The sequence below is a fragment of the Lepidochelys kempii genome, chromosome 7 (genome assembly GCF_965140265.1).
Source record: "Lepidochelys kempii isolate rLepKem1 chromosome 7, rLepKem1.hap2, whole genome shotgun sequence".
Lineage (NCBI taxonomy): Eukaryota > Metazoa > Chordata > Testudines > Cheloniidae > Lepidochelys > Lepidochelys kempii.
In genome coordinates, this window is record NC_133262.1 from 86,206,787 (window position 1) to 86,234,712 (window position 27,926).

The 27,926-nt window shown below is 44.9% G+C and overlaps 1 protein-coding gene across 4 annotated transcripts in view; it reads left to right on the forward strand.

Annotated features, from left to right (window-relative positions):
• The window catches only part of MCU (mitochondrial calcium uniporter), a 149,789-nt gene extending 127,277 nt beyond the window's left edge, over positions 1–22,512 (forward strand). For 3 of the 4 annotated variants that reach the window (XM_073353629.1, XM_073353630.1, XM_073353631.1), the window contains 6 exons: positions 1,125–1,295; positions 8,560–8,664; positions 12,490–12,650; positions 13,527–13,730; positions 18,416–18,532; positions 20,609–22,512. In XM_073353629.1, coding sequence (XP_073209730.1) covers positions 1,125–1,295; positions 8,560–8,664; positions 12,490–12,650; positions 13,527–13,730; positions 18,416–18,532; positions 20,609–20,686 — 836 coding nt within the window. In that variant the 3' untranslated portion in view covers positions 20,687–22,512. The remainder of the gene's footprint in view (positions 1–1,124; positions 1,296–8,559; positions 8,665–12,489; positions 12,651–13,526; positions 13,731–18,415; positions 18,533–20,608) is intronic. The other variant, XM_073353633.1, reaches the window with a different exon arrangement.
• Positions 22,513–27,926: the final 5,414 nt, after the last annotated feature.

Below are 27,926 nucleotides of genomic sequence, written 5' to 3' on the forward strand. Positions count from 1 at the left end.
CAGCAGACAGAAACAATCACAGAACCAGAGAGAGATTATACAGACAAACAATAGGGAAATGGGGACTACAGTGATAGAACAACAAAGAAATGAGGATTTCACATCCCAGCTATTGATAGGTGAGTTCTTGCCAGACAGGATGCTATCAAACTAAGTTTCCTTTTACATCTTCTAGGGACTTCCCTTTCTCTGGAGGCGATAGGCATTATCAGGACAGGATTGTATTCCTAACAGCCCAATAGCACCTTATTTCAATGTGACTAGTTTGGAATGTGAGGATGTGACCGTTAGCTTCCCAGCTTATGGCTGCCTCTGCTGCTTAGCCAAAGGCCTTAGCCTAAGAACAGGGCCTCAGAGTGTCAGTGAGAAAAGGCCTTATACAGTCAGACAGTAATTTTGATTCTCTCTTTTATACCTCTAGAACTAGCTAAGTGATAAGAATACACCTAAATTCTTTGAGTATAGGCCTTTACAGAAAGGCCTGAATATCTATATCCTAACACCTTCTAGCTTATAAAACTGATGGAATATTGTCTCTGTGATTTCAGAGTTCTGACTGGCCTCTTACTGGTCCTACTTAATGCTGATTTGTTCATTCAACACAAATAGGGGGAAATGGAATTAGAGTAAAAACATAATTTTTCTAAATCATGTCCTTTTTGCTGGGTCTCCTAGTGTGTGATCTGTCTTTATTTCAGGGAGAATAGAACCTGAAAGACCATCTGTTTTGTCTTGCGAAGTACCGAATGTTTGGTGCTTAGATTAAAGAACATTTTTTATCACGGCTGCTATTAATTACCATGCACTTTTGTCCAATAGCTACACTGTCATCGTATTTCAAAGAATCACACTCCACTTTAAGACTTTCCAACAAAGCACCAGAAAGTTAATAGATGCTGTGAACTTGTGGGGAGGGAGAACTTCTGATACCCTTCAACATGAAGATTGATGAGGTTGCCTGTATAGTAATGAACAATAATTCAAAACTTGAAGCTTCCACTTTAATATTTAACCATCCCTGTCATGTCTTCATGGGGACAGATACAGGATTGTTACACAAGGTACTTTTTTTATACTGTGTATTTGGAAATGGTCTGTCTTGAGGCTAATTTTCTTTTCTCTAGATGTGACAGTGGTTTACCAAAATGGGTTACCTGTGATTTCTGTGAATCTTCCATCTCGGCGTGAGCGTTGCCAGTTCACGCTTAAACCTATCTCAGACTCTGTTGGAGTGTTCTTACAACAGCTGCAGACAGAGGACCGGGGAATTGACCGGGTCGCAATCTACTCCCCAGGTACAGTTATTTATGCAAACAAATTGACTACTCATAGCACCTTATTCCATCCAACTATAGCACCATTTCAGGCCTTAAACTTTTTTAAAAGTAATGTCTTGATCATATTTACCAGTGGAAGTGCAGCCTCCAAGGTAGGAAGTATTCTGTTTTCTGAGTGCATGCTCATATATTTCATGGACAGGCTAGACAGTGATATGGAGGGAGTGTGGACATTTCTAATACCAAGCTTCAACTTAGAAACTTCTTATTGCTAGAGCTATAGTTTTCTTCTTACCTTCGCATCTCACTCTAAAAAAAAAAAAAAGGCAGAGTCCTGTGGCACCTTATAGACAGACATATTGGAGCATAAGCTTTCATGGGTGAATACCCACTTCGTCGGATGCATGTAGTGGAAATTTCTAGAGGCAGGTATAAATATGCAAGCAAGCATCAGGCTAGGGATAACGAGGTTAGTTCAGTCAGGGAGGATGAGGCCCTCTTCTAGCAGTTGGGCCTCATCCTCCTTGATTGAACTAATTTCGTTATCCCTAGCCTGATGCTTGCTTGCATATTTATTCCTGCCTCTGGAAATTTCCACTACATGCATCCGACAAAGTGGGTATTCACCCATGAAAGCTTATGCTCCAATACGTCTGTTAGTCTATAAGGTGCCACAGGACTCTTCGCCACTTTTACAGATCGAGACTAACACGGCTACCCCTCTGATACTTGACTCTCAAAAAAGTGATTCGTAATGAAAACTACATGGAGCAGAAGCACGCTAGCCCTTGCTGCAGCATTAGTTATTGTAACTGTGTGAATGTAACAGCTCACACAACCTCATTTTTAGAAGTTGCATAGGTATTCGGGAGTTTAATGGTTGAGGATGTCAAAGTGGCAAAGAGGAGCTTCACATTAATACCTCTGAATGAGAATCATTTTAGCAAAAAAGATTAAATCAAAGTACCATAGGACAGTTTAAAAAACTACTTTGAAAATAGAAATATAAACATCTATCAATTATCTTGTTTTCCCTCCCCCTGCCTATCAGATCCAAACATCTAGAAAGGTGTTGGCATTTTTCTCACTGTGAAAATTAGGTCTTTTTTTTGTAAAGCCATGCTTGATAGTGGCACCAGCATCGAAATATGAGAGACTACCCATGGAGACATTCTATTGAAAGAAGTCCGAGAAGAATCACTTTTTCCTTGCTGTGGTCTTCACAAAATTAGATCATTCCAGGAAGAGTAGAAAGGGTCTGCTGCTGAAAGTATTTTTTCTTTAAATATATTTTTAAACCCTACAATCTAAACGTATTCGATCAGTTGAAATTCTGTTTAACAAGCAAATGGTTTTGCTTTAATAGAGATGCTCCCTCATGAACTTGTGTAGATAGCTTGTGCCCTGTCTCTAAACAAGTTTATTAATCATGCAAAGGGTACAGTTGCTCAGATAAGCTGCCTTTTGGCCACTATAAGTCCTGGTTGTGGTTACCCTAACGTCTAGTCTGAAGGCATGGCAGGAGTGTACTTAAAAAACCTGATTATTTAGAGACTCTTCTAGTGACACAACTGGAGCCCTCTAATCAATTTGCGAGGAGGAGTGTTCATAGAGCAAAGTACACTCAAGTATTGTGCTTAGATCACCCATGGTGTATGCACCACCACAACTTTAAAACAGTTATTATTCTTCTAGCGATTGCTCATATCCATTCCAAGTAGGTGTATGTGCGCCGCATGCATGATCGTCGGAAGGTTTTTCCCCTAGTGGTATCCGTCTGGTCGGCTGTGGAGACCCCTGGAGTGCTGCCTTTGTGGCCATGTATATAAGTTCCTTCTTACCACCAGTGACAGTCATTGTAGCAGCTCTTTCTTGCATTTGCAAGTGCTTCCCTAGTGGTCTTCTTTCTTGTCTATCTGTAAATAGTTATGTAGCTTAGTTGTAGTTAGTTAGGTTTACGTTGGGGGTCGCCCCACATAACCCCTTCCCCAGGACCGGGGCATGCCTTCATCTCAGGGCTTCAAGTTGTGCGCATCATTCCTTAAGTCTATGTCCAAAGGAGGACCACGTGATTTCTGTCTTAAGTGCCTGGGTGAAAATCACCAGTCTGACAGGTGCAATATCTGTATAGGCTTTACCTCCAGAACTAAAAAGGAACGGGACTCTTGGCTGAAACTCCTCCTCATGGAGTCAGCCCTTCACCCCCAGGCAGTTTTGGACCTAGCACCAGGAACTTTGGTGCACAGTGCATCAGCCTAGGTGCAGGAGGCTTTGGCACTGAGGGAGGACTCATCTAAGGAGCCCCAGCACTACCATTCCTTGGCGCCAAGAACCAGCTCCAGCGTGCGGCATCTCTCGCAATCCCCAGTGCCACACAAGGAGAAAAGGGCTGATGGGGGCGCTCCCTTACCAAGCCATCAGAGTGTGCGGACACCAGTGGGATGCGTCCCACATCGGGACACCCAGCCTCAACCCTGCCTATGCCAGCGCTGTTGACTCCAGCTTCATGGGAAGGTACATTGAGTGTGATCCTGGTGGACTTCCTGGTACGGGAGAAACCGGAGGAGGATCTGGGTCTTCCCTCCACTTTGGACACGTTCGAGGCAGCAAGGGACCTGATTGCCATGATGGCACAGTCTGCTATCCCATCGGCCTGCACACCGGCACCGGCGGCGGCAGCAGCAGCAGCACCGATGCTTGTCCGCCACAGGAGCAAGCCCACTATGATGTGGCACCATTCCCCAGCACTGTCTGGGTCCGCTCCACCATGGTCAGGCTCGGACTTTTCTTCTGAGTCAGAGGCAGATGCCTGTGTTTCTCACCAGAGCCGGTACCACTCCCAGCACTGATCCGGGTGCCACCCCAGGCAGGATGAGGGGCAACCAGTGTCCATAATGTCCTGGTCCCCTCGGTGGCCATTTTGGACACCAAGGGCCTATCACCAAGCCCAAGTGTCGGGGTCCAGGGCCCTGGTGTCAGAGGCCCGTGCACCTCCATTGGCCTCCTCAGTCACCCGAGAATCCCCTCGGGGTTGGGATGCACAGGCTCAGGCCGATGAACCAGCAAGACAGGTATGACTGATACGAGCGCCGGCTCTGTACCCACCGCGGCACTGGGTACCCCCGCAGCCACCTGCGCAACGCAAGGGGCCAACACCCAGGCAGCAGCGCACATACCCTCTTCTTCTCTCCTCCCTCCTCCCCCCTCCCAGTGAGCTGGAGGGTCTGAAAGACCCCATGCCACCAAAGGGATCATCATCTTCCTCCCCTGATGAGGCAGTGGCAGGGACATCCACCAGATTGCCTGCCATGGACGTTAGAGCCCATCAGGACCCTCTTAGGAGGGTGGCCCAAAACCTTAATTTGCAAACTGAGGAAGTCCATGGAGGACAACGGACCTGATGGTGGATATTTTGGTCCCAGAAGGGCTGTCAAGGGTATCCTTGCGCCTTGTTAAAACTATCCAAAACACTGCCAAGGTATTGTGGCACACTCCTGCCTCTATTCCACTAACAGCCAAGGGGGTAGAGCAGATACACATTGTGCTGTCCAAAGAATACGAGCAACTGTTTACCCACCCCCAGCCTGGGACCCTGGTGGTGGAGGCAGCTTACCATAAGGAGCAGCAGGGGCAACTGGGGCCCATGCCTGAATCCAAGGAAGCCCAAAGCTGGACCTCTTCGGTTGGAAAGTATACTCCACCCGAGGGCTCCAGCTTCGGATAGCTAACCAGCATGCAGTCCTAAGCCGCTATGCTTATAATTCCTGCAACACTTTGGCGAAGTTTCAGGAATTTCTCCCAGCGGACTAATGCTCCGAATTCTCAGCAGTCCTGGAGGAGGGCAAGGTGGTGGCCAGGACATCTCTGCAGCCGCCCTGGACTCCACTGGCTGAGCTATCCACGCTATGGCCACAGCAGTGACTATGAGATGCAGCTCTTGGCTCTGGGTTTCTGGGCTCCTGCAAGAGGTCTAAAATACAATCCAGGACCTGCCCTTCAACTGCTTGGGCCTGCTTGCAGAGCAGACTGACTCAAGGCTGCATAGCCTTAAGGACTCATGGGCAGCCCTTAAGTCCCTGGGGCTTCACACACCGGCCCTTCAGAGAAAGCCGTTTAAACCCCAGACCGCCATTCTATGTTACTCTGCCCCTCCTAGGCAGGGTTTCAGTAGAAAGCGGGGCAGGAGTAACAGGAGGCGCCCATCGCAATCCTCCTCGGGCCAGGGCCAGGGCTTGGCTAAACAGTAGTCAGGAGCAAAGCCAAACTTTTGAAGGTGCACCTAAGGACAGGCACCAGCTCAATGCCTGGATCCGTTCCCTCCCTTCGTGAAGCATCTATCCCATTTCTACCATATCTGGTCTCAAATCATCTCTGACCAATGGGTCCTGAGCACGTGGAATTGGGATATTCTCTCCAATTCTGTTCCTTCCCGCCCTCCCACCCACCTTCCCTGTCCCTCTTCAGGGACCCTTCTCACGAGCAACTCTTTATGCAGGAGTTGCAATCATAGAATCATAGAATATCAGGGTTGGAAGGGACCCCAGAAGGTCATCTCGTCCAACCCCCTGCTCGAAGCAGGACCAATTCCCAGTTAAATCATCCCAGCCAGGGCTTTGTCAAGCCTGACCTTAAAAACCTCTAAGGAAGGAGATTCTACCACCTCCCTAGGTAACGCATTCCAGTATTTCACCACCCTCTTAGTGAAAAAGTTTTTCCTAATATCCAATCTAAACCTCCCCCACTGCAACTTGAGACCATTACTCCTCGTTCTGTCATCTGCTACCATTGAGAACAGTCTAGAGCCATCCTCTTTGGAACCCCCTTTCAGGTAGTTGAAAGCAGCTATCAAATCCCCCCTCATTCTTCTCTTCTGCAGGCTAAACAATCCCAGCTCCCTCAGCCTCTCCTCATAACTCATGTGTTCCAGTCCCCTAATCATTTTTGTTGCCCTTCGCTGGACTCTCTCCAATTTATCCACATCCTTCTTGAAGTGTGGGGCCCAAAACTGGACACAGTACTCCAGATGAGGCCTCACCAATGTCGAATAGAGGGGGACGATCACGTCCCTCGATCTGCTCGCTTTGCCCCTACTTATACATCCCAAAATGCCATTGGCCTTCTTGGCAACAAGGGCACACTGCTGATTCATATCCAGCTTCTTGTCCACTGTCACCCCTAGGTCCTTTTTCCGCAGAAAATCGTCCTCCTACTCCAGGCAGGAGAGGAGGTTCCTCTGGAATTCAGGGGCAGAGGGTTCTTCTCCCGTTATTTTCGAATCCCCAGGGCCATGGGTGGGCTCAGGCCTGTTCTAGACCCATGAAATCTCAACAGATTCATGATGAAAATGAAGTTCTGCATGGTCTCCCTGGCTTCCATCATCCCTTCCTTGGATCTGGGGGACTGGTATGCCGCCCTTGACTTGAAAGACACATACTTCCATGTCTCCATAATCCCGTCCCACAGACATATTCTGCAATTTGTGGTCAGAGGCCAGCACTGTCAGTTCACGGTCCTCCCATTTGGACTATCAGCAGCTCTCAGGTGTTCACCAAGTGAGTGGCAGTCTTTCTTCACAGGCACCAGGTGCAAGTCTTCCCATACCTGGATGACTGGCTCATCGAGGGGCAATATCGAGCTCAGGTGGAGGAACACATGATCCTGGTGCGGACACCGTTCCTCAGACTCTCTCATCCTCAATGTGGCGAAATCAACCCTAACCCCCCACTCAGAGAATAGAATTCATTGGGGCTCTCTTGGACTCCACCCAAGCCAGGGCATCCCTTCCCTGACCCTAAGTGCCATTATCAAAGGTCTCCATCAGTTCCTAACCACAACAGCCAAGAATTGCCTAAGATTGCTGGATCATATGGCAGCTTGCGCCTAAGTAGTGCAGCACACAAGACTGCGGCTCTGCCCTCTCCAGGCATGGCTGGTTCAGGTGTACAGGCCGAGCCAGCACCTGCTGGACAGGCTGATCACACTCCCTCCTCGGGTCTTCCAGTCCCTCCTGTGGTGGCTACAGCCGCAGGTGGTCTATGTGGGAGTATCTTTCTCCAAACCACAGCCGTCGCTGTCACTAGTCATGGACGCGTCGGTGCTGGAGTGGGGGGCACACCTTGGCGACGTCAGGACTCAAGGTCTATGGTCCCAGGTAGAACTATCACTGCACATCAATGTCAGGGAGCTACGAGTGGTGCATCTAGCTTGCCAGACATTTCAGGCCTGTCTTCAGGGCAAATGTGTTTCAGTGTTGACAAACAACATCACAATGATGTTCTATATAAACAAGCAGGGTGGTGCTTGACACCTTCTTCAGGGAACTGCTTGGGAGTCACCTACTTGGAATTGACATGAGCAATCACTTGAAGAAAAAACTATTACCTACTGTTCATAACTGTTGTTCTTTGAGATGTGTTGCTCATGTCCATTCCAAGACCCACCCACCTCCCCTCTGTTGGAGTATCCGGCAAGAAGGAACTGAAGAGGCGGCAGGTCAGCAGGGACCTATATACACAGCCGCGAAGGTGCCAGTCTAGGGCCTGCACAGCTAACGCAATGGGTACCATTAGGGGAAAAACCTTCCAACGATCGCACACGCGGCATGTACATACTTACTTGGAATGGACACGAGCAACACATCTCGAAGAACAACAGTTACAAAGAGTAGATAACCGGTTTTTACTGTGGGGTCACAGAATGATCACACACACAAATACATATATTTCTAGAAAGTCTTTGATAGGAAATTCAAAAAGGAGGACCCCTCTGGGTTGGAGGTGTCAAAGCTGTTGTCGCTTCTTACATAGAGGGTGGTAGAAATCATATTTTACAGCAGTATGATTAGTAGAACCCTGTGCAGATACAAACTTCTACCTGCATCCAGTCCGCAAATATGGTCCGCAGATATCTGCAGATTTGCAGTGCTCAAATGATTAGATACAGGGCATCCAGTGTCTGTACTATTGCAGAACATGGTAGCATGTTATAATATCCAACTGACAGCAAGACATGACTGGTTCTTGAAAGTTCTAGTTACTAGCCCTCACAAGCTACTGAAGGATTCAGAAACCGAGTCAGTCCTTGCCAAGTCAGGAATATAAACCAGGAGATCTTGCATGGCATGGCAGAGTACTAGCTACTAGGAAATCATTAGAGTTTCTGAATGCTTTCGTAGCCCAGAAATTGTATAAATAACGATGTCAGCTTCTTCTTTAACTGCAGTAATACAGGTGAATGTTTTCTTCTTAATCCTTAATGAGTCCATCTGTGATTTGTCATACAGATGGTACGCGAGTAGCCTCTTCAACTGGCATAGACCTCCTCCTGCTGGATGACTTCAAACTGGTCATCAATGACTTAACATACCATGTTCGACCACCAAAGAGAGGTAAAACCAATTTGTTGCATCTGAAAAATAATTTAAAAAATGTTTAGTAGCAAATTCTGCACTTAGTTATTTAAGGAGTTACTTCAATCTCACAAACTAATTGACATTTAAAAGATGTTTCAAATGAAGGACACTTGTGTAAAAACAGGTTATTTCTAAAGTGAATCTTCCTATTGTCTAATCATCCACTTGAAGTCCTAACTGCAGTGTTTGTATAATTGTATACAGCATCAAACATTTATAAACAAACATCCATCTTGTTCTCAAGCAACACCCCTACTAATAGAGGAATAAATGAAGAAAACTAGTAGAATTGGTTTAGCGTTTTTAATATGCAGAGTTAAGCTCTTTAGTTTAAACCCAAAATGTGACCTCTGTTAAAACTACTGTAATCTGGTTTGGAAGAACCCTCCACATACAAATCCTTTCCACCATTCTGACGCACTTAAGTAGTGGAGATTTGTTTCCTGAATGTGGCACCTATACTGTTCCCAACTACCACACATATGTGGCCAGTAGAGGTAGCAAAATCTGACCAGCCGACTCTGTTACCAAAGCTGTGTTGACAGCTGAATGATGCTAGCCCTCAGTGAAATAAACTAAGCAGAGTGTATAAAGGGTTGCAAACAGGGGCGGCACCAGCCGCCACTTTGGGAGGGCGGGGTTGAGCTGGGCTAGTCAGAAAATTGAAGGGGCTGTGCCATACATCTTGTGGGCGCACGTACGGGAGCATGGAGACTTCTCTGCCTCCACACGGGGCCAGGGAGGAGCATGAGGGCTCTGGCCCCTTGCTGCCTCTTGCTGCACCTTGAGGTTCAGCCCCGCACACCTCACACTGCCTGCTGCCCTGCACCACAGCTCAGCTCGGTGCTAGCAAGCCTGCCACTAGGAGCCCTCGGACAGCCATGGCAGTGGGATCGGACCCCTCCCAGCTCCCCCATGCCCCTGTTGTGATTGCCCTCTCCTCCACTGTGATCCCTCTCCCTTATGCATGCTCCTCCCTGTCTCTCTTGCATGCTCTGTCCCCCCCATTTGTTATTTCCGTGCCTCCACCCCTTCCCCATGCTCGATATGCTACCCTCACTCCTCCGCTGCTGCTGGTGGCACCGCTGCCTTCAGAGCTGGGTGGCAAGAGAGCGGTGGCTGCTGGCTCAGCACCCAGCTTGGAAGGCAGCACTGCCACCACCAGCAGCGCCGTGCCATACCATGCCACCCTTAATTCTGCATAACATTTGACCTTTGCACGGGGGGTAGCTACCAGAGGGCTAAGGCAAATTTTGGGGTAGCCATAGCCCTTGCTAGCCCCCCTAGCACTGCCCTGGGGTGCAAACCCCTAAATGAAGAGAGGAGAGAAATCAGGGTTTCTCAAGATGAGACAGTGGCATCCTCATCCTCACTGGGCTCATAAGCCGTTTGAGTATGGAACTGGTGCGTTAGTACCGCAGATACCTCTCCTTTATCATTAGGTTGTTAGCCTGCAAGTCCATGAATCATGCTGTAGCGTAGCTGTGTAAAACAAAAGCTCCAACTATTTAAATTCTCACATCACAGCTGTCTCTGAACAGACAAGTCGGTGGAGAATTCCCTTTGGAGTCCATCTGCTCACCTCTTTAATGAGCCAGAATGGGTCATTTCCCCACTGAATGAGTACTGAATCTCCCTCCTCACATTCCCACACTCTTACGGGAATGAGAGTAAGAATTTGAACGTGTCTCCTAACCATAACACCAGTGGGACCCTGAGCTCTTCTCAACCAGTCTTAAGACACTATACAAAGTTGATCTGCCCATTAACTTCTCATTTTCCCCTTTGTTAAATCAAATATACAATTATATACTTTTCTGTGTTGAGAGGAGGAGTTATTTGTCCCAGTGTAGAACAGTTCATGCAACTCTAATACATGACAATGTCGAGTAGACCCAACACTTGACCTGCTAAATTTACACAGCTCAGCACAGACATTAATAGTGCTGGTTCAGATGGAGTCTAGGATCACCGATGCAAATGCAAATTTCCACCTCTGGCCCATTCTCCTAGGGAGAATTCCTTGATTAGCTGATGGCTATAAAATTAATATTCACCAACAGTCCCCACCATTAAATTTCATCTAGCTTTTCAGATGTATTTTCATTTTACAAATACTCTTTCAATATATTTTAGAAAATAAATGCTAAGAAACCATAAACTTGAGTTAAAAAGATATTTTCAGCCAAGCATTCAGGTCGAAGCCACTTCCTTTTTAAAAAGTGATTTCTTGTTTACATTAAAGAAAACAGTCTGCTGTTCTTTGATCTAAATGAAAGGTGAGAAGTGTGGCTTAATATTGAGCCATCTCTTACAATGGAACTGCTGGCATTAAAGCTACAAATATTTTTTAGTTTTTACTGAATGGATGTTTTTGAAACTTAGCTTGGTTTCCAAGTCTCAGTAAAATCTACAAAACAAGCTAAACCTGAAGATTGTATTCAACTTACTGTATACAAGTTTATATAAGTTCTAACTCAGGGGTGGGCAAACTTTTTGGCCCAAGGGCCACATCTGGGTATAGAAATTGTATGGCGGGCCATGAATGCTCACAAAATTGGGGGTTGGGGTGTGGGAGCGGATGAGGTCTCCAGCTGCGGGTGCAGGCTCTGGGATGGGGCTGGGGATGAGGGGTTGGCGGTATAGGAGGGTGCTCTGGGCTAAGACTGAGGGGTTCAAGGGCAGGAGGGGGATCAGGGCTGGGGCTTGGGGCACGTGAAGAGGGTCAGGGCAGTGCTTACTTCAAGCAGTTCCCAGAAGCAGCGGTATGTCCCCCATCCAGCTCCTATGCAGAGGCGCGGCCAGGCAGCTCTGTGCGCTACCCTGTCCACAGGCGCTGCCTCTGCAGCTCCCATTGGCCATGGTTCCTGGCCGATGGGAGCTGCAATGGCGGCACTTGGGGTGGGGGCAGCATGCAGAACCCCCGGCAACCCCTTCACGTAGGAGCCAGAGGAGGGATATGCTGCTGATTCCAGGAGCCGCATGAAGCGGGGCAAGCCCTTGACCCCACTCCCTGGCTGGAGCATGGCAAGCCCCGGACCCTGCTCCCCAGTGGAAGCTCAAGGGCCAGATTAAAATATCTGGAGGGACAGATGCGGCCCCTGGACAGTAGTTTGGCCACCCTTGCTCTAACTTGCATTGTATTGACAAATTAACACTGGCTAACATATTTTAAGGCAGCTGTAATACATGTAAGCGGAATTAAAATTAAGTGTGCAATCTTTTAACATTGCTTTTCATGGCTTTATAGTGCTTGATTTCTCAACCTTACTGTTAAAATTATTGAGGTTTTCTGCATGGAATATATATTAGTTAGTATTTAATTAGATATGACTCTCCTTTACTGGCTTGCTTGATTTTTAATAAACATTCCATATTTGGCGTTGGGATGAAGACTATTCTGTGATTTGGCTATGTTGGAATATTTGGGTATAAGGCAGTATGGCCTTTGGTATCAATTTTTAGGTGCCTCTAGTGTGAAGCATAGCATTCTTCCTAGAAAATGTCATAACTTTGTGAGCTGTAGCTCACGAAAGCTTATGCTCAGATAAATTGGTTAGTCTCTAAGGTGCCACAAGTACTCCTTTTCTTTTTGCGAATACAGACTAACATGGCTGCTACTCTGAAACATAACTTTACTTAAAACTCGAGTGCTGCAGTTCTCTAATAGACTGTTCCATAAATTTTCTAGGCAAGCAGAATAGATACTAATGCAAGTCCCTGGACTCCCACAGCTGTTTTGAAGAGTACATGATAACCAATGTGGATAAAGGCACATAAAGCAGTCTCCTTTTTCTTTAGACCTGTTAAGCCATGAAGATGCAACCACGCTGAATGATGTGAAGACATTGGTTCAGCAGCTGTACACCACTCTGTGCATTGAGGAACACCAACTGAACAAGGAAAAGGAGTTGATTGGGCGGCTAGAAGACCTCAAGGAGCAGCTAGCACCCCTGGAAAAGGTGAGATCTCCTATGGAAATCTACTTATCCACTGAGCCCATTTACTTTCATCGTTAGAGTGAAGTCTGTCTTAAATGGTGGCCCTAATTGTAGGTTAAGCTTTAAAAACTATTTGAAACGTAAAGACTGGCTCACTAAATGGGTGGAAAGCCATGTGTATGGTCTTCACAGAATAAATAGCATTTGCTGCATAGAGTTGAAAATAAAATGAAATGATTTTTTAAAAATTTGACAGGATGTTTTTAAAACTGGTCACTTCCCAAATTGGCCCCAGACCAAGACCCCACATTCTTGCAAAAAGTGTTGTCATTTTTAAACCATTTTATTTATTTAATTTGATAAGAAAAAGGAAGAAAACACAAAGCAAACAAGACAGGCTAACAAATATTTTGAGCCATATTGGTTTCAAAGCAATGTTTTGATACAGTTTTGATACACTATTTTGACAGTGAAAGTAGGATATATCATAAGTGGTGGTTACAGTCTCCAGAGCAGCCATTAAACAAAACAATTAAAACAAATCATATTAAAAGACAGACTGAAAATAGTGCATCAGAGCACTCACCAACAACGTAGTGATGACAATCATAAACATACATAGCCATCTACATTTCTGACAAGAATATAAGTCGTGCCGTGGCTATGTATCTATCGCTTAGTCAAAGTGAATATGTGAGATGTTGACCCGAAAGAGGCTAGAGTTAGTTTTTTTGCTCCCTGTTCTCTTTCTGCATAAACTATAACACTCGAATCAAGCACCTGTGAACACTAACCGCTTTCATAGAAAGTAGACCTTTATTTTTACCTAATCTCAGAATGATTGTCTCAACCCCAGAAGGTATTGAGAATACAACACAGTTTGTTTGTGTCCACTAGGTCAGGATGGAAATCGGCAGAAAAGCAGAGAAGAGGACCACCTGGGTTCTGTGGGGTGGACTGGCCTACATGGCCACTCAGTTTGGGATTCTGGCCCGGCTCACCTGGTGGGAGTACTCTTGGGACATTATGGAGCCAGTCACCTACTTTATCACCTATGGTAGCGCAATGGCAATGTATGCTTACTTCGTAATGACACGTCAGGTAAGACTTGCCCTCTGTGTTGCGATCATCTTAATGATAGATTTAGCTCATGCAAAGCTTTGAAAAGCATGCCCTTTGGACACCGTCCTGCCCCCTTTCACGATACCTTTATTTCTCTTCCCCCAAAACACACCCAACTTCCCCATTCACTGCTGGTGGCATGAACATGAAAATTACACTCATCTGTTACTGGATATGCACGAGCTACTCATAACTGAGGTGGTATCTTGCTGGTTGAGGAAGTGTACTATTAGTCTGCCATGATAAAACAGAACTATCAGTAGGTGTTCTCTGTGCATGTGATTAGCTTATAATAACTTGGAACTAGATCAGCCTGGAACCTTATTCCTGCAGATCAAGGAGGGTCCTTACCTTATAGATCACAGCAGGAAAGCTAGAAGAATGTGTTTGATTGGTTCTTTTCCTGGTTTTACTGCCCAGGTCTTTCTTATTTGGGAAGTAGAGTAATTTCTCACGTCTCTGATCTCCCACATATTTTAAGGAGTAATAAGAGCAGCACTTTGAGGGGATGGATGAGAAGTACAATAATAGTTGTAGTGCCCATCCAGCTCCCTCTCCATCAGACCACCTTCCTTGTCCTTTCTGCCTGTCTGCGCCCCCTTTCTCAGCAATCCAAGGCTGTAGAAAAACCCGTTCATACTCACCTGTTTGAAGATTTGCAATTCTTTTCCAAATACTTGTCTATATGTATTCCACTGTGAGTGCATGTGCATCCCATGTAGTCTATTGGTGTCTTTCGGCCAGCAGCGTCCATTTAGGACCGTGCATACGCTTTGAGTGTTCCTGTGCTCCTGTACAGAGGGTACCGAAGCGCAGTGGTTCCTTCTCACCAGCCAGGGCTACAAGATGGAGCTTCTCAGTGTACACCTCTTTACTCATCCCTTTCTTGCTTTTCTGTAAATATTTATGTACATATTAGAGTTAATTAGTTTGAGATAGTTTGGTAGTTGCCAATTGGCAACATGTTGATAGTTTTTATAAATTTCTTAATTTTTCTTTTTTTCTTTTCTGATCAGGAGTTTGCCAGTACTAGAACTTAATAATGTCCCCTCCCTAAGCCTCCTGTCTTTAAGTCTTGCCCCGCTTGCAAAGTGGCAATTCCAATAAATGATGGGCACATAAGATGTCTTTTTTGTTTAGGGGAAGCATACATCCCTGACATGTGGGTGGTGTGTAAGTCCTTTTCTAAAAGGATCTTAAAAGCTGGGAAAGCACATTTGAAAAGGTTCATTGGAGTGCTCCATGCAGCCAGCCTTCAATCCAGGCAGTGCAGATCTTCGACAAGTTTCACCTCAGCCCATTAGTGCCCTGTGACTTCCACATCCACTAGCTCCCATGTTTCGTCTTTGAAGACCATGCCTTCTTTGGACTCAGCTAGAACTGTTAAATCCAAGTCCTCAGACAAAATGGAAAAGCAGGGGCAGATCCCCAACAGGAATTCCCAGTAAGAAGAGATCTAAATCATCTCACCTTTCTCATTCAATGGAGACTCTCTATATGGCCTGATCTGAGCTCTGAGGACTGCCTTGAGAATTGAAATCAAGGCCCAGGGTATTTGGGATTAGCTCAGAATCAAGGGCTTCAGCACTAGTGATTTATGGTACCAGTTTCCCTAGTACAGCTGTCTTCAGTGCTACTCACTTCTGTACCAAGCACATCAGTACCAGGCACAATCCTGATATTACCTCCTATTGCACTGAAGTTTGTAGCACTGTGCTCTGGATATCAGGGAAGCATGCAATACTGAAGGCTCTTCAGCTCTCAAAGGAACTAGAATCTCCTCTGCCATCTACATGACTAAGCATTCCTACCTTGGTACAAATACCTTCTACCTCATTAGCACAGAGTGCCTGCCAGGGGCTGATGTCTTGTAGGATCACTATGCAACCTAACACTCCAACTTCAGCAGCCTACTCCCTTAGGCCTAAAATGGTCCTTTTCATGCTTTGACTTAAACACAATGGGGAGGGCTTCCCTACTTATTCTCCAAGGGCTTTTTCTATTGAATATTATGAATTCGAGAGGTCTGGGTTTCAGGGTGGGGTTGAGCGTAGGCATATGCCAAAATACCCTTCTTCGTGGCACAGCCCCTTTCCCATACAGTGTTCCTATGTGGCCCTGTTAGAACCTCTAGAGTCTTCACTGCCCAGGTCATCACACCGCCGCACCTCCTCCTAGGACGAGAACCTTCTCCGTGCCAGGAGCCTAGGGTGTTTCAGATTGCAGTACATGAACCTGTGACCCATGAGTAATTTTCCCAAGAGGAACACCTTCAAACTGAGGGTCAGGCATTAGCCATGGGTATTTTGTCCTCATCCCTAGATGAGGTGGTGGTCCTAGCTGCACAGTCTCACCCAGAAGGCTACAAGGACTTTTAAGACCTGCTCAGAGAACAGCCAATTCTCTGAGGTATAAGAATCCTCTCGAACTTTTTTTTAAACAGTAACATTTCAAAGAGGATCTGCAAGCAGTTTGGACATCACAACCATGATATTCTCCTGCGGGGGGAATGGGATAGATTTGAACTTGGAAATGATTCCTGATTTTGATTGTATTTTTTGTGTATTATATTATTGAAGATCGCCTCATCCAGGGGGCAGAAAAGAACTGCTCAGGCTTTGGTAACCCGCCCCAACAACCTTAAGTGAAATTAACAAGGAAGCCAGAAATAGCCCCTCATTCCGCGGTTCAGACCAGGGAGTGAGCAGCTAAATTTAAACTGTTCTTATGCAGAGAGCAGGCATCTTAGAGAGGCTTCTCCCTCAGCCAGTCTCCCTGCTACAAGCTAGAGGGGAGCCGCTGCAGCCCCTGCTGGGGCAGGGGGGAGAGAGACTAGCCGCCTGGGGAGCCTGGCTGGAGGAGGAAGGAGGAGAGAAACCAATGTGACAGTGAGTTTTCCCCTCCTACTGGCTTTTATTACCTCTAGCCATTTGGCCGCACAGCTTAAATCCATTGTATTCTGCCCCAGCCTTGGTCTCTCACAACCCCCTCCCCCGCTCCCAGCAACAACCCTGAGTGAAATTAACAAGGAAGCCAGAAATAGCCCCGAATCTACAGTGAACAGCTAAATTTAAACTGTTCTTATGCAGGCAGCAGGCTACCTGAGGAGGCTTCTCCCTCAGCCAGTCCTCCTGCTCCCTGCTACAAGCTAGAGGGGAGCCCCTGCTGAGTGTGGGGGTCAGGGGAACGGGGAGCCTAGCCCTGTCGGCAGCCTGGCTGGAGGAGAGGGAGAGAAACAACAAACAAATGTGACAGTGAGTTTTCCTTTTCCAAACTTTTTATTAGCTTTTAGTTTGAATTTTTTGTTCTGCAGTCAAAAGAGGTGAAAGTGAGCCAGTACTGAATGCTCCACTTCTTTGCCAGTACACTACTGCATCTTTTTTTACCGGTATTCCGGACCGGACCGACTTACTTTTACCTCTGGGCACAAGTCTGTGACTCAACTCTAAATGTACATATAAATGTTCTCAGCACAGTTTACAAACCTGTGCTACCTTTCTACCATTGAGTCAAAGACTGACTGTCCAAGTGATAACAGACAGCACCTCCATACTGAGGGTGTCTGGAGATAAGTGTTTTTGGCCACTGTTGGAAGACAGGCTACTGGGCTAGATGGACCTTTGATCTGACCCAGGATGGCCGGTCTCATGTAACAAGCATCTCAGCTTCTGTTCCAGAAGGGATTTATGCCTAGGATCCTATTGGATGCATTTCTGATACTGTGGTCCTTGGGACTGATGTATACTAATTCTCCAATCCCTTGGATTCCCACACATCTTTTGGCAGAGCTTTGCCATAATTTTTATTTAAGTAGGCTCCAAGTACCCACTGCTTTCACATCAAAACACTGCTTGTGAGTCACGAAGAGCAGAATACATATGGACAAGCATTTGAAGAAAAGTTATTTACCTTGCAGAGGTGTTATATGTATTCCACAACCCACCCTTCTTCCTGTTACTATGGAGTCCTTACCATCTGGATTCTGCAGTGAAGGAACTTAGTGGCAGTTGCGGCCACTCCACACTATGCTCTCAGTACAGGAGCCCAAGGACATGTAAGGCACAGATTAAGCCCCAGCAGACATGACTGACCAAAAGACTCCAATCTCAACACATAGGGCACATGCACCCCAAGAGTGGACTATAGATAGATAACACATCACTCCAGTTTCTGTAAAATCTAGTGACTTTTCTGGTGACCTTCTCCTCCAAAGAGGCTAGGAACTAGGCAGTGGAGCTGTTGAGGTTCTCTCTAATTACCTGTCTCTAGCCTAAAGCTCCTCTTTGCAGCCTAATTAGCTGATTGGGCGCATCTGGGCCTAATTCAGTTCTTGCATGGCCAGTGCGGGGGAGGACACCCTATCACATGCGGATATGCCAGCATCCCAAAAAAAACCCACGGTTTGATGGTTTGGCATACTTAACTCTTCCTTCTCAAAAGAGTCCCAAATTTAGGGCATGAGGGGGGCTACTGCAAGTCAGGATTGAGGTTCAGAGACAGGTAAGTGTTGGAGAAGTGGAGTGGCTGCTTGCATTTAGCAAGTAAACCCACACTTCAATACCAGTAACAATTCAGCCCCTCCAATATATGCTAAGTTTGTAGCAGCCTGTGTTTGGAAGTTTTTAATTCTTATCTCTGCCTCCCTCCCTCCCCCTTCTCTGCAGGAGTATATTTACCCAGATGCCAGAGACCGACAGTACTTATTATTTTTCCATAAAGGAGCCAAAAAGACACGTTTTGACCTAGAGAAATACAATCAACTCAAGGATGCAATTGCTCAGGTAATTCAAAGTTTTGCCGGAGTGAAAACGAAAGAACTTGCCCCCCCCACTTGTGTTTTTAACCATAATTGATGGGTGCACTTCAAACGAAAGTAGAATGATAGTCTCTGTCTTAGTTTGGGTTTCCAGTCTACTTTCTTGTCATAGCCATCAATAAACCGTTAATTGGATTTAGTATTTTGGCATGCGCTATGCATAAAAGCAAACAGGTGCAACTGCTGTTCAAAGATGGAGTCTGAAAAAGGAGCCATGTATCTGTAAGAGCGTCTGAGAAATTGACAAACCTTGCATCTTTTTAGAGGTGCTTGGAGCACTTTATGCCTCAGAAGGTCTGAGTCTAGTTTTCCTCCTTTCTCTGCTTCTGTCCACCTACATACTATGGATCTACTAAGGGCTGAAGACTTTTCATCCACTCAGTTCCCTGGGTGTGTCTTAATAAGAACATAAGAGGGAAGATCCTTTCATGGACTGAGAACTGGTTAAAAGACCGGGAACAAAGGGTAGGAATAAATGGTAAATTTTCAGAATGGAGAGGGGTAACTAGTGGTGTTTCCCAAGGGTCAGTCCTAGGATCAATCCCATTCAACTTATTCATAAATGATCTGGAGAAAGAAGTAAACAGTGAGGTGGCAAAGTTTGCAGATGATACTAAACTGCTCAAGATAGTTAAGACCAAAGCACACTGTGAATAACTTAAAGATTTCACAAAACTAAGTAATTGGGCAACAAAATGGCAAATGAAATTTAATGTGGATAAATGTAAAGTAATGCACATTGGAAAAAATAACCAACTATATATACAATACGATGGGGTCTAATTTAGCTACAAATAATCAGGAAAGAGATCTTGGAGTCATCATGGATAGTTCTCGGAAGACATCCATGCAGTGTGCAGTGGCAGTCAAAAAAAGGAAACAGGATGTTAAGAATAACTTTTAAAGGGATAGGGATAGAGAATAAGACAGAGAATATCTTATTGCCCTTCTATAAATCCATGGTACGCCCACATCTTGAATACTGCGTACAGATGTGGTCTCCTCATCTCAAAAAAGATAAACTGGCATTAGAAAAGGTTCAGAGAGGGGAAGCTAAAATGATTAGGGGTTTGGAGCAGGTCCCATATGAGGAGAGATTAAAGAGGCTAGGCCTTTTCAGCTTGGAAAAGAGGAGACTAAGGGGGGATATGATAGAGGTATATAAAATCATGAGTGGTGTGGAGAAAGTGAATAAGGAAAAGTTATGTACTTGTTCCCATAATATAAGAACTAGGGGCCACCAAATGAAATTTAATGGGCAGCAGGTTTAAAACAAATAAAAGGAAGTTCTTCACACAGCGCACAGTTAACCTGTGGACCTCCTTGCCCGAGGAGGTTGTGAAGGCTAGGACTATAACAGGGTTTAAAAGAGAACTAGATAAATTCATGGAGGTTAAGTCCATTAATGGCTATTAGCCGGGATGGGTAAGGAATGGTGTCCCTAGCCTCTGTTTGTCAGAGGGTGGAGATGGATGGCAGGAGAGAGATCACTTGATCATTACCTGTTAAGTTCACTCTCTCTGGGGCACCTGGCACTGGCCACTGTCGGTAGACAGGATACTGGGCTGGATGGACCATTGGTCTGACGCAGTATGGCCATTCTTATGTTCACGCCACCTGTCTCAAGGAGGTTACAAGTGGTTATAAGAAAACTCAACAAAAATGATGGTCCCTGGTCAGAAGGGATTATAGCTGTTGAGTGTCATTTTGCAAAGACTTCACAATGGTAGTTCCTTGACTTTTTGTATTGTTTTTTGTTTGGGTTTTTTTTAAGACACTAGTTTGTCTCAGTGGATTCTGGCTTCTGTTAAGTTAATTTTTTAATGGTTGAATACCAGAACAGATGAGTAGTGTTCTAGGTGTAGAAAGCTGTCAGTAAGTGACTATAATGACCAGAATATCTGTTGCTGATGCTCAGACTGTGACTTTAAGACTTCCTCTTTGGATATTTACTCTTATGGCACCCGTGGGTTGGAGGGCAGGCACTGGCAATTGAAGATGTTTAAGAAACCTGTCCTTTATACTTTATCTTTATTTTTAGGCAGAATTGGATCTTAAGAGACTTCGAGACCCACTGCAGGTTCACCTGCCTGTCCAGCAAATCAATGATAAAGACTGATCAGCAAAGAATGTCTGAATCCCAGCAAAAAGAGAACCTGTTCATAGCTCTTCCCTTTTTAATTAAAGCATTTAATTAAAGGTAGAAGCTGGGAGGTAGTGTGGGGGTGGAGGGTTTTTACCTTTAATTTAAAACAAAAAAGGACCGTGGGGGGAAAATCTCTTAAATCTGAAGATCGGGCATTGTGGAATGTTAGCCTCAAAAAAGGGCTTGGCAAATATTGTCACATGCAAGCATTTGTATCTGGATGAAAATGGTGTACAAATACAAGATTGGGGGTTTTCATAATGAGAATGTAATGCTGGGGGGGCTGTCTTCTTCCAGCTTTGCAGGGTCTGCCTCTCAATAATGCACCAGCAGCCTGCTGAGCTCTTTTAAATTTTTTCCTTTTTTGATTTTTGACACACACCAATAACAAAGCGCACCAAAAAAACCAAGCCATCTGGAGCTATGGCTGGTGATCAGATAATGAGCTCCATCTCCATTAACACACAGTCCTGGTCAGAACTGGTATCTTTTTTGTAAAGTTACTGCAAGACTGCCTTCTACTGAAAATCATGAGTTTCCCCTGCCCACCCCCATGCCCTTCACTGACTTCTTCCATTACTTGTTGGTTACACTGATGAGTTTTATCCAAATCAGAAATGGAACTATCTTTGTTCTAAATGTTTGATAATGGACACTTTGGATTATTCCTTAATACCTTCTTCAACTATGAAGTGTCCCAGTGCTCTAGAGCTACTTCTAGAAATAATGGCAACATTGCATGAGAGTTTTTGTACTCAGTCTTAAGGGAGGAAGGTTTTCATCTCTCCCACCCCAAATCTGGTAGCCACCTGGATTACCAAACCTTGAAGGTTTCAAGGATTAGGAAATTGACTCAGAATCATGACTCTTACTTAACCAAGCAGTTTCAGGATGGGAAAAATTAAATTTGATTTAAGTTTGACTGCTTGTGTAATGGGATAAATGGTCTCATTTATGGTACACTGCTATATCTGCAGGCTTTGTCAAAGGCCAGGGTTCCCGTAGCAAAAGATACAGAATTGCACTTTGATTTGTTAGCCTGCTCCCTTATTTAGATAGCTTTCAATGAACTCTGATGCCCAAGGGTAGGATTTCTTAGTGCAGGCTAATTGCATTCCCCCATTCTTATTTTAAAAAAGATATTGGGTTTGGAAAACTGACACATTGCTTTCCACCTTGCCTGAAACTAGCTGATTTGTAAGCAGATAACTACATTCAAAATGGATCCCTCATCCTGTTGATAAATATTGTGGAAACAGGATGGAGGTGGGAATAGGGCTCCATACATAATACACAAAAAGATGGGGGTTCCTCTTGACAGTTCATTCTTACTTCTCACTGTGTCTTGACGAGAGGCTCCAGTTTTTGGAGAACCATGTTTAAAAAAAGAACAACAAAAAAACTAAACCAATATTAAGATGCCAGGTGCCTTGCAGATATGGAAAAACAGATGGGATTGTTGCTGCCTCTCCTCACTCGGTGGCATATTGAACCGAATGGATGCATGTTTCTAATTTTTTCTCCCCACATTTTCCCTCTCTTTTTGTTTTAATTACATTATGTGGGTTATTTTTTACCTGTTTTATCCTGTTTGCGTGCTGAGTTTTAAAGGGAAAGAAAACTAACACAGTCTTGTAGCTGAAACCTTACTGTGTGTTTGGGGTGAGGGAGGGGCATGGAGAAAAATCCTTACTTAAAAGGAAAAAAAAACCTGAACATGTGTAAAATCCTGTATCATTTATGAAATATGTATAAAGCAATGTACTTCTGGAACAATAAATAATTATTCAGTTTTTGAACTTGTGTTCTTAAAAAACTTTTTCTCCAGTTGAGGGGGGAGCGTCCCTCATGCAGCAGCTGAACTCCTAATTTCCCCTTATTTCTTTTCATTCAAATTGCATTTCCCTGACTTTATCTCATTTGAGACCATTTTGATGCAGGCACCAACCTTCCTGCTCAGACTCAAATGGAGCTGTCACCATCTTATGTCATACATGAGATACATCAACAGTGCTTCTGTCAAAGCTTTGTGCTACTGTTACCACCTTCGTTGTGAACAGTAGACGTCACTGTAGGGGTTGAGGAAATCTGGGGACACCTTGGCAAGCTGGAACTCCAGCATAACAATATACCCAAGGAGCAGCTCATCTGGAATGCAGCCACCTGCGTCCTTAGACCTCGAGCCATCCCAGCATTTTTAATTTTAAAGGCTCTCCATTGGAATTGGGCATTCAGAGATTTAAAGCCTTTTAAGACTTTAGTGGCTGTGTTGCAGTTTGTTTGACACAAACATTTACCTGCTATTCGTGGCTGCTTATTAAGATCATAATTAGCAGGGTATTTAGTTTGTTCTGGTTACAGTCTCAACACACTAGATTCCAGAGGACTTTCTCCTGTTTGGTTGTGGAATAGATTATTGGCTAGTATTCACACACTCAGCCCCTTTTAGGGTTTAAAACCAGGTGAACGTGTCTGTTTTTACCGATCTGTAGTTGCGGTCAATTTTTATGAAGTTTAATTGTTCGGTAACAGCAGCTTTTTCCCAATACGGTAGTTGGATTAGTTCCTAACCTTGTCTGGACACACCGACCTGGAACATACTTTACATAAAGAACTGGGCAGAAGTGGCATCCAAAAGTATTCTGGGCCTACCTCTGGTAGCCACTAAAAGCTAAAATCCTGAATCACAAGGCAAGGAAATACCATGAAAGAACTTTTCCCTACCGCCTTTATCATTCCAGAGGAGAGTCCGAGGGAGGGAGGAGGTGACATGAAGTTACTGATTCTACACTCTTCTACTGGGGTGGTTATCTGTTCTGGTGTTCCTGTACGTCTGTTTCCTGCAAGTTGTCCTTATCTGATTGATTTTCCCTGCCCATTAGCCCCACCAAAATGCACATCTGATTGACACAAGGAGGAGGGTACCGCTACCATGTTACAGTCTGAGAAGTGCCAAAAAACTCAGAGCTCCTGCCACTTTTTTGCCTGTAATTTCTCTTCACTTTAAAAGCCAAACAGGTAGTAATGAAATTTCTAGTTGTTACAATTTAAGCATAGGCAACATTGCCTGATGCAACACTGCATGCACCAGCTCCAGTGTAATCTGTCACCAGCAAGATGGAAGCAGCTGCAATTATGGGACCTGTTGCCTTAGTTCATCTGCTCCTTTGTCTCCCAAATTCAATTCTCATTTGCTGAGACAATAGGCTCTGTGCTTATCACTTCCAAGATACGTGACTGTTCTTTTTAAAAGTGTGTTTTTAGGGAGTGGAGTGTTTATACCCCTTCCCGAGACAAGTTCTGCCTTGCCCCAGGTAACCCTAACCTGGAGGTCTGTCCATCCAGAGTTGCCTCTAACCTTTCTCCTCTCCTTATAGGTAGCAGTGATGTTGTTCCATAGACCAGCTGTTAGCCATCCATTATATAACAAGCAGCTGCCTTTGCAGTTCTCACATTTCTCTAACATACAAACTCCAGTGTCTTTTCTGTAATATGGCAGAACTGCCCTAGGCTGGTAAGCAATCCTGAAGGTGCTGTTGGCTCAGGATATCTTGTACCACAACCCATCAAGTAAAGTGGGTAGATTTCCTCTACTAACTGAGCTATTGGATCACCTTATTTAACTCTTTATATTTTTGTTTGAGTTGAAAGCCATGCTGTATGTGTGGTTAGACCGTGTGTGCCAGTGGCCTTAATCTTAATTTTGTGCTCTAGCAAACTAGAAACTTAATTTAAAAAAAAGAGCAATGGTGAGCATTTCCCATAAAACAATGTTGCCACTGAATCCTGGAAACTCTAGCCAGTTCACCCTACATAATCATTCCTGATCTCTCACTGACATCCTTGTTTTAGATCCTTAAGTGCAGAAGGCCAGACCAGAGCATTCTTCGATGTATATGACAAGGGTGGCAAATTTTGGTTTCCACATCTAGAGCATTAGAGGCAGGTACCAGTCTGTAGCCTTGCCTGCATGATCCAAGGGGCCGGATACTGAAATAGGAGGTAGGTTACAATCCCAGTTCTGCCATTGCCTAGCTTTGTGATCTCGGGCAAGTTCAAGTTCTCTGTGCCTCAATTTCCACATCTGTAAATTGGGGAAATTTATTTTACCTTATAAAGTGCTTTGATCTCTATGGATGAATATTGTCTAGGTGCTAATTAGTATAATTAAATTTCCAATAGAATATTTGCCAAATGGGGAATGGAATAATCCCTTCCCCTCCCCGATCCTAAACTCAGGGCTGACTGTACTGCCTCCTCAACACTTTGTTTTTAATCTTTGTGACCTTTAAATTTAGATTACTTGTTCTTCACACGTGTGGTTCAAGTTCCATAGTAGTGCCAAATGAAGGGCTATTAAAATCTTGTGAATTCAGTCTAGGTGGAGCATGAATGCTCTGTCCTGGGACAGCTTGTTTACAGAAACAAGAGCTATCTCAGTAGAAGTCCTTGACACACTCTCAATTAATCTTGGCACCATGTCCAGGCTTATCTGGAGCACACATCCTCCAGTTAACTGCGGATGGGGATCTTACAGCATGTGTCAGGCTGTCAATGGCTTCCCAGCATCAGGAAGTGCTGATCTGCTTTTTCTTCCACCTTCTGCCAGCCAGGATCTCAGGCCTGCCAGGATCATTTCTGCTGTGAAAGATTTCATTAGCTCAAACAGCAACTGGTGTCGTGTTTCCATCTAACTTTCATGTGTTACAAGGATGATTCTGGCAAAGTTACCTAAACTCAACAATAGCAAATAGTGAAATGGTGCAATGAGTGGATGCTCCTGTGTAGATAATCTGCATGATCCTTTCTCATCTGACTAAATAGAGGAGGAGGCTGAGCTGTCTGTATAAGGTTAGTAAATCAAACACATTGCATCTTGACTTGTGAGTACTGGCTGGTGCCTGCAAAACAGTATAATTGGATACACTTCAAATGGCTCAGTCATTTCTTCTGCCATGAACTGTCATAAAATGGTACTTGGCAGGAAATACCTCACCACTCAACAGCACGCCCTCTACACTGACAATAGGACTGATAGGCTTTGATTAGATACTATCTTATGAAAGGTTTCAGAGTAACAGCCGTGTTGGTCTGTATTCGCAAAAAGAAAAGGAGTACTTGTGGCACCTTAGAGACTAACCAATTTATTTGAGCATAAGCTTTCGTGAGCTACAGCTCACTTCATTGGATGTCAAGGTTCCTCCCCCACTCTGAACTCTAGGGTACAGATGTGGGGACCTGCATGAAAACCTCCTAAGCTTACTTTCACCAGCTTAGGTTAAAACTTCCCCAAGGTACAAATTAATTTTATCCTTTGTCCCTGGATCGCCACTGCCACCATCAAACTCTAACTGGGTTTACTGGGAAACGTAGTTTGGACATGTCTTTCCCCCCAAAATCCTCCCAACCCTTGCACCCCACTTCCTGGGGAAGGTTTGGTAAAAATCCTCACCAATTTGCATAGGTGACCACAGACCCAAACCCTTCGATCTGAGAACAATGAAAAAGCATTCAGTTTTCTTACAAGAAGACTTTTAATTGAAGTAAAGAAATCACCTCTGTAAAATCAGGATGGTAGATACCTTACAGGGTAATTAGATTCAAAACATACAGAATCCCTCTAGGCAAAACCTTAAGTTACAAAAAAGACACACAGACAGGAATAGTCCTTCTATTCAGTACAGTTCTTTTCTCAGCCATTTAAAGAAATCATAATCTAACACATACCTAGCTAGACTACTTACTAAAGTTCTAAGACTCCATTCCTGGTCTATCCCCGGCAAAAGCAGCATACCGACAGACACAGACCCTTTGTTTCTCTCCCTCCTCCCAGCTTTTGAAAGTATCTTGTCTCCTCATTGGTTAGTCTCTAAGGTGCCACAAGTACTCCTTTTCTTTTTATCTTATGAAAGTGCCTTCATAGGACTTTGCAGCTCATCACTATTGGATGGATGCCTAAGTAAACTCCAAACCCCCATGTAATAAGGGTATTCGTGTGCCTTTCACTTTTCTTTCCTCCCCTGAATTTCAGCTTCCATATACCAATAGCTCCAGGCAAACCTAGTTTGGATCTAAACCTTCCCTGGCCGGGGGGGGGGGTGTGTGTCACAATTCTAGCTTATCCATGATTACATTTGGACCAGGCTGCAGGGGAGAGGAAGTGGGTGGCAAGTATGATCATGCTAGGTGACCAGATGTCCTGATTTTATAGGGACAGTCCCAATATTTGGGGCTTTCTCTTATATAGGTGCCTATTACCCCCACATAGAATCATAGAATATCAGGGTTGGAAGGGACCTCAGGAGGTCATCTAGTCCAACCCCCTGCTCAAAAGCAGGACCAATCCCCAATTAAATCATCCCAGCTAGGGCTTTGTCAAGCCTGACCTTAAAAACTTCTAAGGAAGGAGATTCCACCACCTCCCTAGGCAATGCATTCCAGTGTTTCACCACTCTTAGTGAAAAAGTTTTTCCTAATATCCAACCTAAACCTCCCCCACTGCAACTTGAGACCATTACTCCTTGTCCTGTCCTCTTCTACCACTGAGAATAGTCTAGAACCATCCTCTCTGGAACCACCTCTCAGGTAGTTGAAAGCAGCTATCAAATCCCCCCTCATTCTTCTCTTCTGCAGACTAAACAATCCCAGTTCCCTCAGCCTCTCCTCATAAGTCATGTGTTTCAGACCCCTAATCATTTTTGTTGCCCTTCACTGGACTCTTTCCAATTTATCCACATCCTTCTTGTAGTGTGGGGCCCAAAACTGGACACAGTACTCCAGATGAGGCTTCACCAATGTCGAATAGAGGGGGATGATCACGTCCCTCGATCTGCTCGCTATGCCCCTACTTATACATCCCAAAATGCCATTGGCCTTCTTGGCAACAAGGGCACACTGCTGACTCATATCCAGCTTCTTGTCCACTGTCACCCCAGGTCCTTTTCCGCAGAACTGCTGCCTAGCCATTCGGTCCCTAGTCTGTAGCTGTGCATTGGGTTCTTCCGTCCTAAGTGCAGGACCCTGCCCTTATCCTTATTGAACCTCATCAGATTTCTTTTGGCCCAATCCTCCAATTTGTCTAGGTCCCTCTGTATCCTATCCCTGCCCTCCAGCGTATCTACCACTCCTCCCAGTTTAGTATCATCCGCAAATTTGCTGAGAGTGCAATCCACACCATCCTCCGGATCATTTATGAAGATATTGAACAAAACCG